The following is a 13,766-nucleotide window of genomic DNA, read 5'->3' as shown; positions in this document are numbered from 1 at the left end:
ATCATGGGGGGGCGGGGGGGGGCGGGGGGGGGGGAGATGGAATTTGTTACGTTAGTTATGTTAGTTTCAGTTGGGTTCTTGTGTGTTTTATCCCTTTTTTGTTTTTGTGGGCTGATCAGCCACTATTTAAGGTTCCACTGTTTAGGTAGGTTAGTTTGTTTCAGTTGTTGTTAGTGTTTGTGTAGTTTTGTTACTTTGACCTCTTTTATGGGCCCAACATTTATATTTTTCTGTATAGTTTAACCGAGTTTGTTTTGGGGTTGAATAAAAAAACTTTTTTGGACTTTAACCTGTACCTGACTTTCCTTCACTGCTCGGTCCATCACATGCATCCTTAGTTTGGCTCATCATTTCCAGCCTTAACTACATAATCTTTTTCTTTTTGTATTATTCTGTGTTTAAATTGTTTGGAGATTGCAGGAGTGCTTGGTTCTAAAATATATTCAAGAGTAAGACAGTGAAAGAAAGTGCTTCATGCTTATCAGATTCACCAAGTTTTTTTCTTTGGTATCTCTAAAGGAGATAAATATTGCCTTTGTCATTTGAAATATCTCATTTAAGCCTTCATCTACTTGTAATATGGATGTATTAGAACACTGCAATTGATCAGAAGATACCAAACAAATAACAATTTGCAAGCACAGAGGGAATGCGGTTCACAAACAGTGCCATAGAGAGTTTATGTTAAAACCATAACGATACCTTGGAGTAAAAATTGACACAGCTCTTAAAATGGACAAACAGGTAAATACAGTGGTGAGAAAAAGCTTTTTTCAGCTGAGGCAGCTCTCTAAAGTAAAACCTTTTATTTCTTTTTGTGACTTGGAGAGAGTTTTACATGCATTTGTGACCACTCGGCTTGATTATTGTAATGGACTTTATATTGGTATTGATCAGGCTTCATTATCACGCTTGCAAATGGTCCAGAATGCTGCACCTCGCCTGTTGACAGGGACATGCAAATGTGAGCACATTACCCCTGTTCTTGTCTCTTTACACTTGGTTGCCTGTCCATTTTAGAATTCATTTAAAATTTTTATTGTTTGCTTTTAAAGTTTTAAATGGCCTGGCTCCTTCTTACCTGTCAGACCTTCTACACCAATACAGTCGACAAAGGTCTCCCAGATCAACTGACCAGTCACTCCTTGCTGTCCCCATGTCGAGACTGAAACACTGGGGGGACCGAGCTTTCGCTGTTGTGGCCCCCAAATTATGGAATAAACTGCCCCTCCATATTAGGCTGGCCCCAACACTTGAAATGTTTAAATCACTTTTAAAAATACACTTTTTTTCAAAGGATTTTTAGGAGTCGTACCAGAGTCAGCTTGTAGTCAGTTTTAGTCAGCTGTTGGTCACTCTTAATCTTTTTATTTTGTTAATCTTATTCATTGTATATCTTATTGTCTATTTTACTCATGTTTTAATATTTAATATATATACTGCTTTATTTTTATCTTCTTTTTCATTTATGTATTTATTTTATTGTTATTTATATTTATTACTTTGTCTGCTTAATGTATGTTTTTTAACTGCTGTCTCTGTTTTATTATTGGAAAGCACTTTGGTCAACTTTGTTGTTTTTAAAGTGCTATATAAATAAAGTTGGATTGGATTGGTTATATTAGCCTGTAAGTTGTTAAAAAATAAAAGCAAAGTGAAATTGTGTCTTACTTTTGAAGGCTTTGGGTGATGTTTCAGCAGTGCTAGGTGTCTTTGGAATGAGCGTACGTTTTCCAAAAACCTGACCATCAAAGCTTGCATAGTCAAAAGACACCTTGGAGTATTTCTCCAGCTCCTTGGCCAGGTTTGCTCGAGGTGTAGTGGTCACCGTGTTGGGCCGGTAGCTGCCATACTGAGGGATCTCCAGCTGTTTGACAAAACACATGGGCCTAAAAAAAGAGCCCTGATTGAGGTACTGATACTTTAACATTGTATGAATCAATTAGTTGAAAATTTTGCTTGCATGTCTCACCTGAGCACTCTGTCAGAATTGGAAGAGGGTTCACTGGCTGAAGCCTGTAAATGAACCTGTTTGTCCTGGTTCTTGTTCAGCTTAGCAGCAGCGGCAATGGGGCAGCCGGACAGACTGATGGGGAGGCATGCCAATGATATTGCATTTAAAGAAATAAAATGCTCATCAATAGAAACTCACTGAATTGCTGGGAAAGCAGTGTAAGCAGGTGTGAGCACAATGAAATGTTATGCAGTATTATTTTGCAAATGTGTGTGTGTGTGTGTGTGTGTGTGTGTGTGTGTGTGTGTGTGTGCACTCAGATCTAGGATCTTTAAACTAAACTATTAAAAAAACCCATCAGAATACAAGCCTCTTTTTACAAGTTGTTTTCTATAAAGTAGTGACAGTCAATTTCTGTTTCATATACTGTTGTAAAAAGTGTTCAGAGTGTATTGAGTGCTTTATTAACCTGCGATGTGTGTTGCGGTTGCTGTTAACATGGCCTTGGCCTGTGCAGCCAGGAGTAGGACACTTCAAGACGTTCTCATGCATGGCCAGGACTACAGACACACAGCAAGTGCAAACTCAGGTCAGTGCATTTATCTTTCATTAGGTGGTTTCACAGCAGTAACAGTAGTACGTATACACCTGTATGAGCTAGAAAAGGACAAGTGGCAAAGAGGCAAAGATACAGAATTTACAGCAGTAGTGGAAGTAAGAGTAATGGTAAAGCTGGTAGAGTTAATAATAATAATTACAACCTGATTTCCAAAAAAGTTAAAAGCCTATGTAAAATAGTTGACTTAATATGCTGAGGATGTGACGTCTAATGCTGTGGAACACCTCACAACTAATAAACAAACATACAGGTCAGGAAAAAAAAAGCACCCCAAAAGTAAAGATAGGGATTCACCCATCTGTGAAAACCTATGATGATATTGTATTCTGAAATAACATTACTAAATATAAATTTGCGGGATGCTACCTAGAATTTGGTGATTTTATTATCTAGTCAATTCAGTGTTGGCCAGTCATATAGCATCAATCACCTTAAGGCACTTTAAATTGCAAGGTAAACACCCTACAATATTAGGAACACTTTTTTAGAAACAGGTTTGTGTGTTAGCATTATTGGTCAGTATTTATTAATCATGGTGATAATTCAAAGTGCACACATTTGAATGTTGGTCGATGAAGTTAATGGTAAGCTATACTTACTCTCTGGAGGGATTCTGTCTTTGTGAGGACATCCAGACAGACTGCGATGATGGGGATACAGCCCAGTCACATGACCCGTCCCATCACACCCTGGCGTTGGACACTTGACTTCCTTTTTTTCTGAAATTTTATTTAGATAGTGAACACCTACTTTCTATGCAAACACGTTCACGTTTGACTTTGCTGTTTCTTACCTTTGCTGTAGTGAGTGGTGCGGCGGGCTACAGCAGCAGCCTCTGAGCTCTTGCTGGATGATGTGTATGGTTGGTAGTCCAGGGAGCTCTGGCTCTCCTGGCCTTCCTTCACTTCCTCCGCCTTCAGAGCAATAGCCTGCTCCAGCAGCCCCAGGTTCCCCCGAGTCATATCCCAGTTCTCTGAGTCGTCTGTTATTCCCGAGCCCTCTGAGACACGATCCTGCTCCTCTCCTTCCTCTTCTTCCTCCTCCTCTTCCTCCTCTTCATCTTCATCTTCATCATCATCATCATCATCCTCCTCAGAGCGGACCTCTATAACCACTGTTGTTGGAGAGGCTTTACTGGAGTCTTGGTCCTCCTCTTCCTCCCCCAGGATCTCACTGTCTTCCTTCTCTTGTCTGTGATCCTCCCCCCCTCTCTCCCCTTCCTGTTCTTCATCCTCTTCTTCCTCAGTCATGGGAGTACAGATCTTTTCTTCCCTGAGCGACACCTCAGTTTCAGATCCCTGAGTGCGTGGACTGAAAGTGTAAGGAGTGTCAACCTCTTGGAGGACCTCCCTGTCTGTCCCATCCTCCTCTTCTTCTTCCTCTTCTTCCTCTTCTTCCTCTTCTTCGACCTCTTCTTCATCAGCTTCCCTCTTATGCTGTTTTGACTCTTTGGCCAGATGGCCGTAATCACCACTTGAATACTGATGATCTGAGTTTTTCTGGCTTATCACTTGTCTTTCTATTACCCTCTCTTCTACAATATTCTCAGGACTTTTTTGCTGTCTATTTTCTTCCTCTTCTTCTGCTTCTTCCACCTCCTTTGTTTCTTTTAGATCAGGAATGCCTGTTAGCTCTGTGGGTTCCGCAGATGGCTGATTCTTTGTCATCAGACAAGCATCCTTCACATCCTTTGTCTCTGTTTCCTCCTGCTGAAGGTCATCAGTGAGTGCCACAGGTTTTACTTCCTCACCAGCTTTCTCACTCACAGTTTTGTTCTCAGCCTTTGCACTGATGTGTTTGTTCATGTCAAGGTCAGCTGAAGGACACACTGCTGTTACTTTTGTCACCTGTGAGGCGTCTGCTGTGGAGTTCAAAGTACAGATAAATGTCATTGCCACAGATTGTTTTGTCTGTGTCATCTCACAAAAACAAGCATTGTGACTGATCTTGCAGTTGACTTGATGTGATTTGTTTAGCGAGAGTGAAGTGAAGAATGCAAACCAAACTGTAGACCAAAGTCAACTGTTCAGGAAGTTGGCTTTGGTCTACACTCATGCCAAACTCTCCGCTATCTTGAAACTGTTCTGTTCGTCACAGTCACTGAAATACTGATTATGTTTTTTAATGTCCTTGTTTTTATACAAAGCTCATTTCTGTGACACTGGATTACATATGCTTTAATGTGTCTATATTTCAACTACAAAATGGAAACTCGGATCAGTTTCAGGTTGAAGTAAGGAATTACAACTACATGTACCTTTATCAATATTTTTCAAAGTCTACAATGTTACTTTTATGTAAGTAGGCATTACATTTTAAGATCTACTTCACCCACATCAGAGTAACATCAGAGTTGACAGTGACAGAAATTGTAATTTTGTCTCTGTACACCACAAACGAGATTGATGTTAACAAAGGTCTTGCGCTATGTGTTTAGGAACTTTTATGCACAGCCCCTCCATTTTCAGAGGCTTTACAGTTTATTATTCCATAACAAATTACAACAATAAAAGATCTGAAAAAACATTCAATGAGAAGGTGTGTCCAAACTTTTGACTAGGAAATAAGTATTTGATCCCCCATCAATCTGCAAGATTTCTGGGTCCCATTTATATTTTATACAGGTAACAAGCTGACATTTGGAGCCTTTTCAACTCGTTACCTGTATAAAAGACAGCTGTCCATAGAAGCAATCAATCGATCCAGATTCCAAACTCTGCACCAGGGCCAAGACCAAAGAGTTTTCCATGGATATCAGGGACAAGATTGTGGACCTACACAAGGCTGGAATGGGCTACAAGACCATTGCCAAGCAGCTGGGTGTGAATGTGACAACAGTTGGTGCGATTATTCGCATATGGAAGAATCACAAAATAACTGCCAGTCTCCCTTGGTCTGGAGCTCCACACAAGATCTCACCTCGTGGAGTTTATGAGAATAAGAACGGTGAGGAATCAGGCCAGAACTACTCAAACTTTGAAGTTTGTCACCAAAAATCTCAATGTTTCAAAAGAAGACTTGGTGAAGGTGTTGTGGTCAAATGAGACCAAAACCGAGCTATTTGGCATCAACTCAACTTGCCATGTTTGGAGGAGGAAGAATGCTGTCAATGACTCCAAGAACATCATCCCCACCGTCAAAGATGGAGGTAGAAACATGCTTTGAGGGTGTTTTTCTGCCAAGGGGACAGAACAACTGCATCACATCAAAGGGAGGATGGATGGGGCCATGTACCATCAAATCTTGGGTGAGAACCACCTTCCTTTAGCCAGGGTATTGAAAATGGGTCGTGGGTGGGTATTCCAGCATGACAATGATCCAAAACACATGACCAAGGCAACAAAGGATGGGCTCAGGAAGAAGCATATTAAGGTCTTGGAGTGGCCTAGTCAGTCTCCAATCCCACAGAAAATCTGTGGAGGGAGCTGAAGGTTAGAGTTGCCAAACATTAGCCATGAAACATTAATGACTTGGAGAGGATCTGCAAAGACGAGTGGGACAAAATCCCCCCTGAGATGTGTGCAAAATTTGTGGCCAGCTACAAGACACGTCTGACTTCTCCAGTTACCAAAAAAGGTTTTGCTATGAAGTACTAAACCACGTTTTGCAAAGGGATCAAATATTTATTTCCTTCATGAAGATGCAAATTAACTTGTAACTTTTTTCAAATCCATTTTTCTGGATTTTTGGGTTATTGTTCTGTCTCTTACTTTACTTTACTTTACTTTACTTTATTGATTTCAAAAGCTGTTGGTAGTCCCCCGAACACGTTTTAAAACCAGAGCGGTGGCCCCAAGGTTGTGGAATTCTCTCCCTCCATCTTTACGTTGCCTGGATTGTATTTATTCTTTTAAACATCATCTTAAGACTTATTTATTTAGACTAGTTTTTAATTAGATTTGTGCTGTATATTTGATTGTACTGTTTTATGTTTATCTGTTTTATATTATTGTGAAGCACTTTGTGGTTTTTATCCTGTGAAGAGTACTATATAAATCAATAAGTAAAGTCTCTCATTGTTCAAATAAACCTGGAATTGAAATTATAGACTGACCATTTCTTTGGTAGTGGGAAAACTTACAAAATCAGCAGGGGTTCAAATAATTGTTTTCCCTGACTGTACATACTTAAAATAAGTATGTATACAGGAGCCAGTTTAGCTTGGCGGGTAAGGAGGCAACTGCTCTAGTTTGGATTTACTCACTTTTTATTGACTCTGGCCTGCTTGTTGTTTTGGCCTTCTTGTCCTTGTTTTCTTCATCCCCTTCATTCTCTTTCTGCTCCTCCTCTTCCTCTTCTGCTGTGTCACTGTCTGCAGTCAACCCTCCATCTGCTGCCTGTTTAGCAGACTGATTCTTTCTCTTGGGAGCGGACTGGTTCTCCCCGGCCTCAGCCTCCTCCAGCTTCCTTTTCTTCACAATTGGGCAACCAAGTATGCTGAAAAGAGAAACATGGTTACTGATGTGTATAATGTCTAACAGGTTAACAGAAGAAAAAGAAACCTAACAAGTAGTTAGTGTTCTGTCACATACTATATTGAGGTGTGTGAGCAACACTGGAGAGTCTAGATACTACTAGCAACAAAGTTTTTAGTGGCTTTCCTTCAGGTACTCTGGCTTTCTCTCGCAGTCCAAAGTCATGCTTGCTAGATTAATTCATAATTCTAACTCGGTTTTAATTCTGAATACAAGTTAGAGAAGGTGCTTAATCCCTAGCGCTTTATATTTGATGGTGTGATAGTTTTGAGCTAATGTTTGTTTATGCCATAGTTCCCAGGTCATTGACCCAGCGTTTTGTGTTTAGTGAACTTATTTGGGGATTTGTTCTGTGAAGACTTTCTAATTTTGTTTATCATAATATTTCTAGTAATTCTGTCATAGTCCTGTTTTTTTTTTTTTGTTTTTTTTTGTCTAAACTCTTAATTAAAAATGTTAGTTTTAGTTTTAGGTCAAGTATATTCAGTTTATGTTTTGAGTCCCTTGTATTTTTGCCTCCCTTTTCTCCTGTGCCCTTGTCCTGTCTGTGTTTAGTCCTCAGTCAGTCAGTCTTGTTTCAGTGTTTACCTTTCTGTTTCTATGTCAAATCTGTGTTTCTGTTGCCATGTCTAGTTTATATATGAATCTGTTGCCTGCTCAGTTATTTCCTGTTTTATTTTGATAGTTCCTTGTCTCTTGTTGTGTTGGTATAGTGGTAAGGCTACACACACCTTTGGAGCGATGTCTGCAGCCTGTCCGCAGCTCAGACACAAGCATTTCGCTGCATGTTATACTGTGTATGTGACAAAAAAAAAAATGAATTGAAAGTACACTATGTTCAGTTTTGCTTCTCCTGTCTATTTAGTCAGATTCAGTTCAGCTGTGCTCTTCAGGTGTCTCCACTTTGCCCATTTGCTTTTGTGTATTTAAACCCTCTGTATTGCTTGTTGCATCATCCCTCATGCTTCTCCTGTGTAGTCCTCTGCTTTACGTGTCCTAGTTCAGTTCTCACCTGGCTCTCTGTTTATCTCTCTTCCTTGTAGGTTACAAATAATAAAAGTTAAAGGCTTTCACGTCCTGTCTCCTGTATCTTGCACGTTGATGCCAAAACCTGGCTTCAGCACAGCAACACATGACAGAATATTTGGCTAGACAGAGCTCTGGCTTTTTGTCACCCTGGCTACATTGCAAAAAATACAAATAATGGTCACAGGTAGGGATGGGTATTGATAAGAGTTTCACGATTCGGATTCCATTTTCGACTCTGTTTAACGATTCGATTCTTTATCGATTCTCTTATCGATTCTTTTTAAAAAAGGAGAACACTAAGGTCGATTAGCTTAGAACTTTGTTTTATATCTTCGCTTCTTTGTTTTATATCTTCTCTATATCTTCAGGAGTAACATGGCCTTACAAACCCAACAGTGAGATCTTAAGAGATCCACAGCCTACGGCTCTTCAATGGGGTGTCACAGGGTCCCCAGGAAAAAAAATTGTAAATGTAAAATAATAAAATAAATATTCTTCTGTAGCAATAACAAAGTATAACATAAATTATTCAGTAGCAATTACACAAGAATATCCAGTAATGTCCCTGCCTACAATTAAACACATTCACTTACTAAAAAATCGGGGGCATCTGCTATGGCAAATGGGTGCAAGCCTTTGACCACAAACTTAGTCACTGCTCGGTGACATTCGTCTATCCTGGCCTGAAAGGAGACGCTACCGGTAGACTGCAGTGAGAACTGCCAGCATCTGAGCCAGACTCGGTCTGTCTCTCTCATCATGGTCACCTAAATGCAGCGCACAGTAATGGCAGGTTTTGTAATAAGGCAGATCACGTATTTGTAGTGTTTCCTCCCTTAAATTAAATATCTACTTTTCAAGTATTGCAAGTTGCCCTGTTGTCATCTGTTCTCATAAAGTATAATCAAACTTTTGAGCGTTAGGCGCCGTGTTTCCTGCCAGGTAAATGACGCTCCGCAACGTGGTGACGTCATTCGGGGAGACTGAAATCAATAAGGGAATCATTTGCAAAACTGGCAAACAATTCCAAGGAATTGAAACAGTGGGAACCGGTTCTCAACAAGAACTGGTTTTCGATACCCATCCCTAGTCACGGGGCCTCAGACCCAGGGTTTGAGTTTCTCTGTGGGTGTATGATTCTCTGTCTAAGTAAAACAAGTAAAACATGGGGCTTTTTAAAATCGTTCCTCATCTTGTGAAGGCTAGTCTTCACAGATCTGATGAGCCTCCACTTTGCCCACTTTGGCGTTATTCTAAGATTTTTCCACAATTTGCATTTTTTTCCCTGAATGATGAACTTTGCTTATTTTTACTTCTGAGAAACACTGCCTCGCTAAGATGCTGTTTTCACAGTAAGTAATGTTACTGACCTGTTGCCAAGTAACCTAATTGGTTGCAAAATGTTCCTCTAGATGTTTCTTTTTTAGTACCACTTACTTTTCCAGCCTTTTGTTGTCCTCTTCCAATGTTTTTAAGATGCGTTGCTGACATCGAAATTCAAAATGAGGTTATATTTTTCATGAAATAGTAACGTTTAAACATTTGTTTTCTGTATTGTATTATGAATAAAATATGAATATATGAGCTCTACAAATCATTGCCTTCTTTTATTTTCCTCTTACACAGTGTGCCAATTTTTTTTTTAAATTGGGATTTTACTTGCACTTTTTCACCTTGCTCTCTGTCATTTTGTGGAAAATGCACATGAACCTGCTGACATCAGCTCTGCAACAGTTTGTAATACAGTTAGTGAAAAACAATAGTTTGTCAGTGCAGCAATATCATCAAATATGCTTGGCAAGTTGAATCAAAACAGTGGAGCTCAAAATAAGGACAGAATACTACAGCACGAGTTCCAAGACTTGGTGACATGTAGTTTGTGTTTTTGTAAAGAACTAAATCATTGTTACCATTTATGTATTGAATGTATGCATTCATACTGTAATATGTGTGTGTAACATACCTAGAAGGGCTTTCTAAAATGCATGTGCTTGTTTGGTATGATAACCTTGTCTAGCCAGTCTATGAGGACCTGTGGTCAGTGTGTTTTCCTCATTTCTTCCATTGTTATACATATTAGGGTACAGTTACGTCAGCATGGCTAAACCTGGTTTAGGTTTACGGTTGTCTAGTTGAAGAAGATGGCATGAGTTTATAGCATAAGCTTAAATAAATATGCCTGTTCCCCCCAACCTCTGACTATGGTTGCTGTCCATGGTGCTGATGAGAAGCCGGAATGACGCTACTGATGCTTTGTATTATAACTATATGATTCTATTTAATCACTGTATTCATTGTGTGTGTGCGTGTGTGTGTGTGTGTGTGTGTGTGTGTGTGTGTGTGTGTGTGTGTGTGTGTGTAAGAGAGAGAGAGAGAGAGAGAGAGAGGGAGAGCGTGCAAGACTGAGAGAGAGGGGTTTTTTGCTCGGTATGTCCTAGGGGTAAGGACCCAAAAAATGGCACCAGAGCCTGTCACTGATTTGTTACACCTAAGCTTTCATATACACACTATGTACTAGGCAGCATACAGTCTTTTATGATGACTGACTGATTTCTTATATATATTTAACAATCTTACCTCCTGTGTCGTGAGTACCTTCCACTGACATGGCCTTTACCATCACATCCAGGAGTGGGACAACTGCTACTGACACACATCAAGTCAAAAGAAATACAATTTTTTTACACACTATGTATATATATATATATATATATATATATATATATATATATATATATATATATATATATATATGTATATATATATATATAAAGTATAACTTTTTATGCTGAGTTATAAACTCATTTACCTTAAGTCTTGCTTCATTTCTTGTGCCACCAGTTCTGATGAAACAGGACGACATGTTAGATACGGATATAACAATAATTTGGCTTTAACTGAAGTGAAAACTCTGGGCCTATTATCTTGTGAGCTCTGCTTATAGTCGACATGATTTGCTTACTGTAAGAGATAGATGACATCTTCTCCATTACAATGTAAGTTGGAGAATTAGAGGACATCTTGTCCCACAGAGTGACAAGATGTACTATTATTTTTTTACACATAGCATGCCATTTTTTTGTTTCGGTGTCAATATTTAAGATTATATGCAGGTTAATGACACATGATAATTTAAAATACTAATGCATAACAAGCATTTGTCACAAATGATAATGGTTTGGAGAGAGTTCTATCCTTCAGCATGCATGGCACAGGAAAAATTGTTAAAATGTGTGTTTGGTAAGTTCTGAGAACTGCTCTGAGGATTGTGCCAAGGCAAATGAGAAAAACAAGATAATGATAAAAGAAGAAGAGATAAAAGTGACCATCTGCTTATTATCAGCACACAGTTCAATGCCAGCATCCATAGGAAGCTTGCACCCTGTGAGTAGACCACAGTCTATGCGGTGGCTGTAGCTCGGGTGGTAGAGCAGGTCACCGCTGATTGGAAGGTTTTTGGTTTGATCCCTGGCTCCCCCAGTCTGCATGCACGATACTAACCCCAAGTTGCTCTCTGATGCATTCACTTGAGAATGTATGTGCTAGTTAGCTTCTTCTTTTTTTCTAAAAAGCATAGAAGAAGGTGCTTCTGTGAATGGGCATGAATGGGTGAATGTGACATGTTGTATAAAGCGCTTTGAGTGCTCCGGGAGAGTAGAAAAGTGCTATGTAAGAATCAGTCCATTTACAACAGTAAAGATACATCCAAGCAACACTCCAAAAACGAATTTCATCTACAACAGCTACAACTGTCTTGACTACTGCTGTAAGTAGCAAGGTCTGGTAAGCAAGTGTGTTAGTGTTTTCTCAGTACTCCACCCTCTTTGTCATGGTGAAAATGATAAGAGCTTTATGCAAACTATAGCTTTCATTTCAACATTTTTTTAATGTATTAGAATTTTTATTTGTGTGTGTGGGTGTGTATATACTGACCCCGGATGCCTTTGGAGCGGGTTCGTGTTCGTGTCTCTGTAGTGTCTTGACTCATCTAAGTAACAGAGGGACATGAGTAACATTCACAAGTAAGGAAGTGTAGCACAGACAGTCAGACAGACAGACAGGCAGGCAGACAGATAGGTACATTGTCACTGAGGCTTGTCCTCTCTGGTTGACTGGTTCTGTACTGGTCCACCGTGGACTCAGAGTCTGAACTTTGAACTCATTTTTGCTGGATAAAACACACAAAACACACAACACCACCTTACAGTCAGCTAGTGTTGTAGGACAATTATGTTATACACTATATTAAGCTGCTGCTTATATTCTAACTAAAGATCTTTAATCTTTCTCTTGTGAATCCCACAATTTTATGGAGGTAGAAATGTGAAAACTCTACTTTTCTAAAAGAAAATCTTTCCAAAGGTACCAGAAAATGTGTATTTCGGAGAAATATGTGGGTGCACATGGGTCTAGTATACTGTACATGCTCAGACAGCAATGTAGCATGTCACTGGGAACACCAAACATTAGCTGTTGCTGTTGTGTGTTGTATGTTTATATAGTGAGCGAATTCCACATCCAAACAGATTTGACCAAAATCTGTAATTTGATTCTCATATCAGAAAACATCAAAATCAAATGTAGACAAATATATTTCTTACGTAATGATTTACTGCTATCTATTTAGCTTTGGAAAGATGAGCTTGAATTATTTCAACGGTCTTGTTGCAGATTGAGCCACTTTTCTTGGCTAAAGTTAAAAATCATTGGACGGCAAGAACAATACAAATATCCATTAGTTCAAAAGTATGACTAAATTATTTCGTGAGGGGGAGCCCCGTTTTGACACTGACAGTATCCAACGCAGACATGCTGTGTGAGCGTACAGTCTAACTATTCAAATATTCCATCAGTAAACAGATGGACTTTTCTGATCAATGCCCGTGATTTTGGAGCTCAAAGTAAAGCAGGCTACGTCCTAGAAGGCAGTCGACAGCAGTCAGCTGTAGACGTGACAGATCGGGATTTCAGGATGACTAAAGTTTCAGGTGACCTCATCCTGCTGAAAGCTTTGTTTCACGTTGACAGCATTTGACAAAAAGAGAAATGAGAACACAGAGTGAGCTACAGGCCGATCGGCTGAGCACCACCAGGCCTGCGGCCGGCGGAGGACGAGCTGTTCCCGTTTCGGGCTCTCACTTCTGGGGCCGCCAAAGAACCGCCGGAAACGCCGAGCGGCCCATAATAATAATCGGATGAAAAGGCAGATCTCCAATGATTCTCCGTGGAAGGAAACGAGTTAAAAACATGGAAACCTAAATACGGCCTCGCTTCATTCGCACCGCTCGGCACCAAATCCAGCGTCACAGTCTGCAGCCGAGGCCTCACAACATCCACGCATACGCTGCTCTTTGTCACGCAGACACAGCTCGGCCTTACCTTACGCTCAGACTACTGCCCTCCCCTCCCCCCTCGCAGACACATATCCGGGCAGACGGACGTTCCGGTAACGCTCCAATGACTACGAGCCCGAAAGAGGTGCGGAGCCAAGCCGGACACAGGGGCCGAGTCTGCGAGGCGGCAGCAGCAAACCGAGCCGTTCAGCACCCCGGACAGAGACGGCCGACTCTCCAGCACCACGGACAGAAACCCCGCTGCACTGCCTCCTGCAGGAGCCCAGGAGAGCTGCAACCGGCCCACCGGGGCTGGGCTCCCCCCTCGGCCGGCCGCGAAGTGCCGGAGGCAGCCA

General features: G+C 40.5%; 1 protein-coding gene across 10 annotated transcripts in view; it reads right to left on the bottom strand.

The window, feature by feature from the left end:
• Positions 1 to 13,690, bottom strand: part of myt1a (myelin transcription factor 1a) — a 50,029-nt gene extending 36,339 nt beyond the window's left edge. For 5 of the 10 annotated variants that reach the window (XM_085145051.1, XM_085145055.1, XM_085145057.1 and 2 more), the window contains exons 1-10: positions 13,457 to 13,690; positions 12,011 to 12,065; positions 10,887 to 10,920; positions 10,655 to 10,723; positions 6,778 to 7,010; positions 3,367 to 4,434; positions 3,173 to 3,292; positions 2,424 to 2,514; positions 1,973 to 2,086; positions 1,672 to 1,889 (exon numbers count right to left, since the gene is read on the bottom strand). In XM_085145051.1, the coding sequence (XP_085001177.1) occupies positions 1,672 to 1,889; positions 1,973 to 2,086; positions 2,424 to 2,514; positions 3,173 to 3,292; positions 3,367 to 4,434; positions 6,778 to 7,010; positions 10,655 to 10,723; positions 10,887 to 10,920; positions 12,011 to 12,065 (2,002 nt within the window). In that variant the 5' untranslated portion in view covers positions 13,457 to 13,690. Of the gene's footprint in view, positions 1 to 1,671; positions 1,890 to 1,972; positions 2,087 to 2,423; positions 2,515 to 3,172; positions 3,293 to 3,366; positions 4,435 to 6,777; positions 7,011 to 10,654; positions 10,724 to 10,886; positions 10,921 to 12,010; positions 12,066 to 12,158 lie in introns of all 10 variants that reach the window. The other 5 variants (XM_085145053.1, XM_085145060.1, XM_085145052.1 and 2 more) reach the window with 4 other exon arrangements.
• Between the last annotated feature and the right edge of the window lie 76 nt (positions 13,691 to 13,766).

This window comes from Neolamprologus multifasciatus, chromosome 20 (genome assembly GCF_963576455.1).
Source record: "Neolamprologus multifasciatus chromosome 20, fNeoMul1.2, whole genome shotgun sequence".
Classification (NCBI taxonomy): domain Eukaryota; kingdom Metazoa; phylum Chordata; class Actinopteri; order Cichliformes; family Cichlidae; genus Neolamprologus; species Neolamprologus multifasciatus.
Note: the sequence above shows the minus strand (reverse complement) of the source record. Positions and strands in the feature narration are given on the sequence as shown.